Source organism: Ciona intestinalis, unplaced genomic scaffold, assembly GCF_000224145.3.
Source record: "Ciona intestinalis unplaced genomic scaffold, KH HT000105.2, whole genome shotgun sequence".
Classification (NCBI taxonomy): domain Eukaryota; kingdom Metazoa; phylum Chordata; class Ascidiacea; order Phlebobranchia; family Cionidae; genus Ciona; species Ciona intestinalis.
The window spans coordinates 196,257-199,412 of NW_004190427.2; the positions used below are offsets into that span (position 1 = coordinate 196,257).

Sequence of the window (3,156 nt, forward strand, 5' to 3'; positions counted from 1 at the left end):
CAGTTAAAGGGTTAAAAAACGTAGATGCCAAAATACATCACCAGTCTCAGTTCAAAAATTAAAAGAGCAAGCCATCCAAGGAACCCCAAACAATACACGATACACCTATGCTGTGACATTCTGTATTCAGCTTACCAGAGTGTCGATAGGACTCATTTTCATACAAATCATTGAACATTTTTGCTGATCCAAGGTCATATTGCACTTCAATTGAACCGCTCAATGCAAGAGTACAGAAAACCAGAGTGATCAAGCCTGCAACCTGTGATATTAGACCGGTTAGGCATAGCCTATTGACATTGAAAGGAAAACTGCAACTCATTCTATTTACTGCAGTAAAAAAATTTCTTCATATTACTAAAAAACAAAAACACAATAACTCCTACACTTTATATATACATATGAAAATAAAGTGACTTTGTAGCCTATACAAAAAAACAACAAAATACATAAGTAAAATTATTTTATTCCAACATATGTAAGAAATGTAAACTGACATATTTATACAACTAGAGCCTCATAGCTTACCCCTGTCAGCACTGCAAGCATGAAAGTGCCAGTTTTGACATGACAGCAGAAACAACACGTAGAAGAAGGGGTGTTGCGGGTCATGCTTCACAGTTTTAACTTTATAAACTTCAAAATAATATTTTTATCACTATTTTTGTTAATATCTATAAAGTTCAGAAAAAAAGGTAAATACTAGTATCCTATGTAAGTAATAATGCTATGTTAAAATTATTAATTTCAATTTGTTGTTTTACACAAAGAGAAACTGCAACAGCATGGAATTTAGAATTAAAAATATGTCCCATCCTAAAAATCGGACAATTAAAAAATCACGGCTATACTTTCTACATTAAAAACGCTGATATTCTCTGTTTTTCCACTTACACCATAAATGTATTGCTGACTTAATTCCACTATAGCATAAACAAGTTCAGTTTGTTAACTGTGCAACAAAAATACTTCAATACCGGCGCGAGTTTAATATATACAAGCTCTGAAAGATAACCAATGGCTTCATAAATCCTCCAAACAATCTCCATTTTATTATTCGAGGGTGTTCCTTTATAAAACCAACGCGTAAGGAACTATACACAACAGCTACCTAAGTGGCGAAATCTAATGAAGTGTTTCTTTCTCTTTTGCTTTTCAGTCATTGGTTACCGGTCACCTGACGTCGATCGATGATGTCACTTTCCGAAAATATCCGAAGAGGTTTCATAAATAAAGATTTACTTAAAATACTTGAAAATCCAAAATGCTAATGTGATTTTTAAAGCAAGTATCAATGTAAAATAAATACAAAATTTATATTGTTATTATTATTAAGTATATAATGTTGTTATTATTAAACTCTATGGGACTGAACAACAGAAAATATGACTGATCACAATACTTAAACATCAAATATATCAATACAGATTTTATCTAGCCTTAACATGTATTGTACACTTTCTACAACAATCTGGTGTTAACTATTCATTCCCCTTATCCCGCGGAACTTTTACATATTCTTCATCAAGCCATTGAGAGAAACTAATTATCCACCAAAACAATTTTTTTATTTTATCTGTTCCCCAAAAGAGCATGTTATTTTGTTCATTGCTACAGTAGCCTAAGAGTTATTCTGATGCTGAAATATGCTTATTTTGCATAGGGTTTTTCTATGCAAATTTGACAATGCACAAACACATTTTTCACTACAAATTTTATTAATACAGTAGAATAGATAATTTAAAATGTGCATCTACTACGTGTACATAGCTAATGGTGCGACTATGAGTGAGGAAGATATAATAAAGAAGATATAAGATATACAAAAGAAACAGGAAAATAGGAAAACAAAAACACTGCAATACAACGTACACCGGGCAGTGAAATGACACTTTTAACAGACATCCATATAACTGCAGTTACAAAAATACCTTTAAAAGGTTTTAAAACATTTTATGCGTTTTCTTTTGTGAAGCTAGCAGCTTGCAATGTGCATGTTAAAAACACAACAAAATCGAAATTATGTTAAGGACACATATACACAGTTAAAGATGCTGAATAAAGGAAGATATATGATATAACCACTCATTGAAATACTGTTAGTTTTACTTGATAATAGGCATATAACAAAGTAATAATAATAAAGATTTAAAATGGATGATATGAAGTGGTAAGAGTTTGGGCAAGTCTTCTTATACGCTGCGATCTGAAATCAACATATATCAGTTACCAAAGTTTGATACCTGTAATTGGGCATGCAATTCTTTCGATACAATCACACAAAGAAAGATATTTCAAATGTCTTTAATATCACCAAAATTAACCTAAAAAAAGGGAAAATAAATATAAACATTTACAAAGCCTTATATTTGCATGAAAATAAAAATGGGCCAAGCCCACAGTTTTACCTTCATGCACCTGGTGCTGGAGTTGAAGCCGCCCTTCGAGATAGTTGAACCATTGCATCACCCCCACCTCTACCAATGGCTCCTGGGTTAATATCCAACAGCACCATCAAGTTGTTGATCTTGGCTGTACAGTGAGAACATGGTAAAAAAAACGTATATTTATTTTGTTGTTTTTTGAAAAATTTCAACTGAAAATTTTAAAGGTATATAAACTAGATGAGAGTAACAGCTATAAGAGTTAAAGAAACCGTTTTAACACTAGACTTTTAAAAGTCACACTATTGATTTTAGGCTATGATAAAAGTTAATGTTTTTTTGAATCTTAAAGAAATATAAACTTAATTCTTACCTTCTACAATTTGATTTGCAATCTTGGTGGCCAATCTAGTTATTTCAGCTTCTTCAGCTGCTCTTACCTGGTAGATATTAAGTCAAAATTAAAAATTAATATAATGCCACAGTGTTTGTTTATTTAACTAAATAAGAATTTGACTTCAATATTTTTTTAAATACTTATCGAAATCGTACACAAAACTGCCACATATGATGTGGAATGGTTTACAGATATTACTTACTTACTTGTAACTTACTTTATCCTCGCGTGGCCGGAAAACGACAGTCGTTATCACACGGGTTTAACACCTCGTGCCAGCTTACGAGTTACCATGTTTGTTACTTTGTGGGTGATTATTTTTTGGGGGGATTTTTTTTATTTTTTTATGTATGGCTGATAATTTGGACAACCCAT

At 31.8% G+C, this 3,156-nt stretch overlaps 2 protein-coding genes across 4 annotated transcripts in view; both read right to left on the reverse strand.

The window, feature by feature from the left end:
* The window catches only part of LOC100185962 (lysosomal-associated transmembrane protein 4A), a gene marked incomplete in the record, with an annotated part of 12,401 nt that extends 11,340 nt beyond the window's left edge, over positions 1 to 1,061 (reverse strand). The window contains 2 exon segments of the mRNA XM_009863238.3: positions 136 to 262; positions 529 to 1,061. Coding sequence (XP_009861540.1) covers positions 136 to 262; positions 529 to 612 — 211 coding nt within the window.
* A 638-nt stretch (positions 1,062 to 1,699) lies between these two features.
* LOC100175867 (collagen alpha-6(VI) chain-like) overlaps positions 1,700 to 3,156 on the reverse strand; it is a 26,106-nt gene continuing 24,649 nt past the window's right edge. For 2 of the 3 annotated variants that reach the window (XM_018815838.2, XM_009863241.3), the window contains exons 36-38: positions 2,758 to 2,824; positions 2,419 to 2,532; positions 1,700 to 2,206 (exon numbers count right to left, since the gene is read on the reverse strand). In XM_018815838.2, coding sequence (XP_018671383.1) covers positions 2,193 to 2,206; positions 2,419 to 2,532; positions 2,758 to 2,824 — 195 coding nt within the window. In that variant the 3' untranslated portion in view covers positions 1,700 to 2,192. Of the gene's footprint in view, positions 2,207 to 2,408; positions 2,533 to 2,757; positions 2,825 to 3,156 lie in introns of all 3 variants that reach the window. The other variant, XM_018815837.2, reaches the window with a different exon arrangement.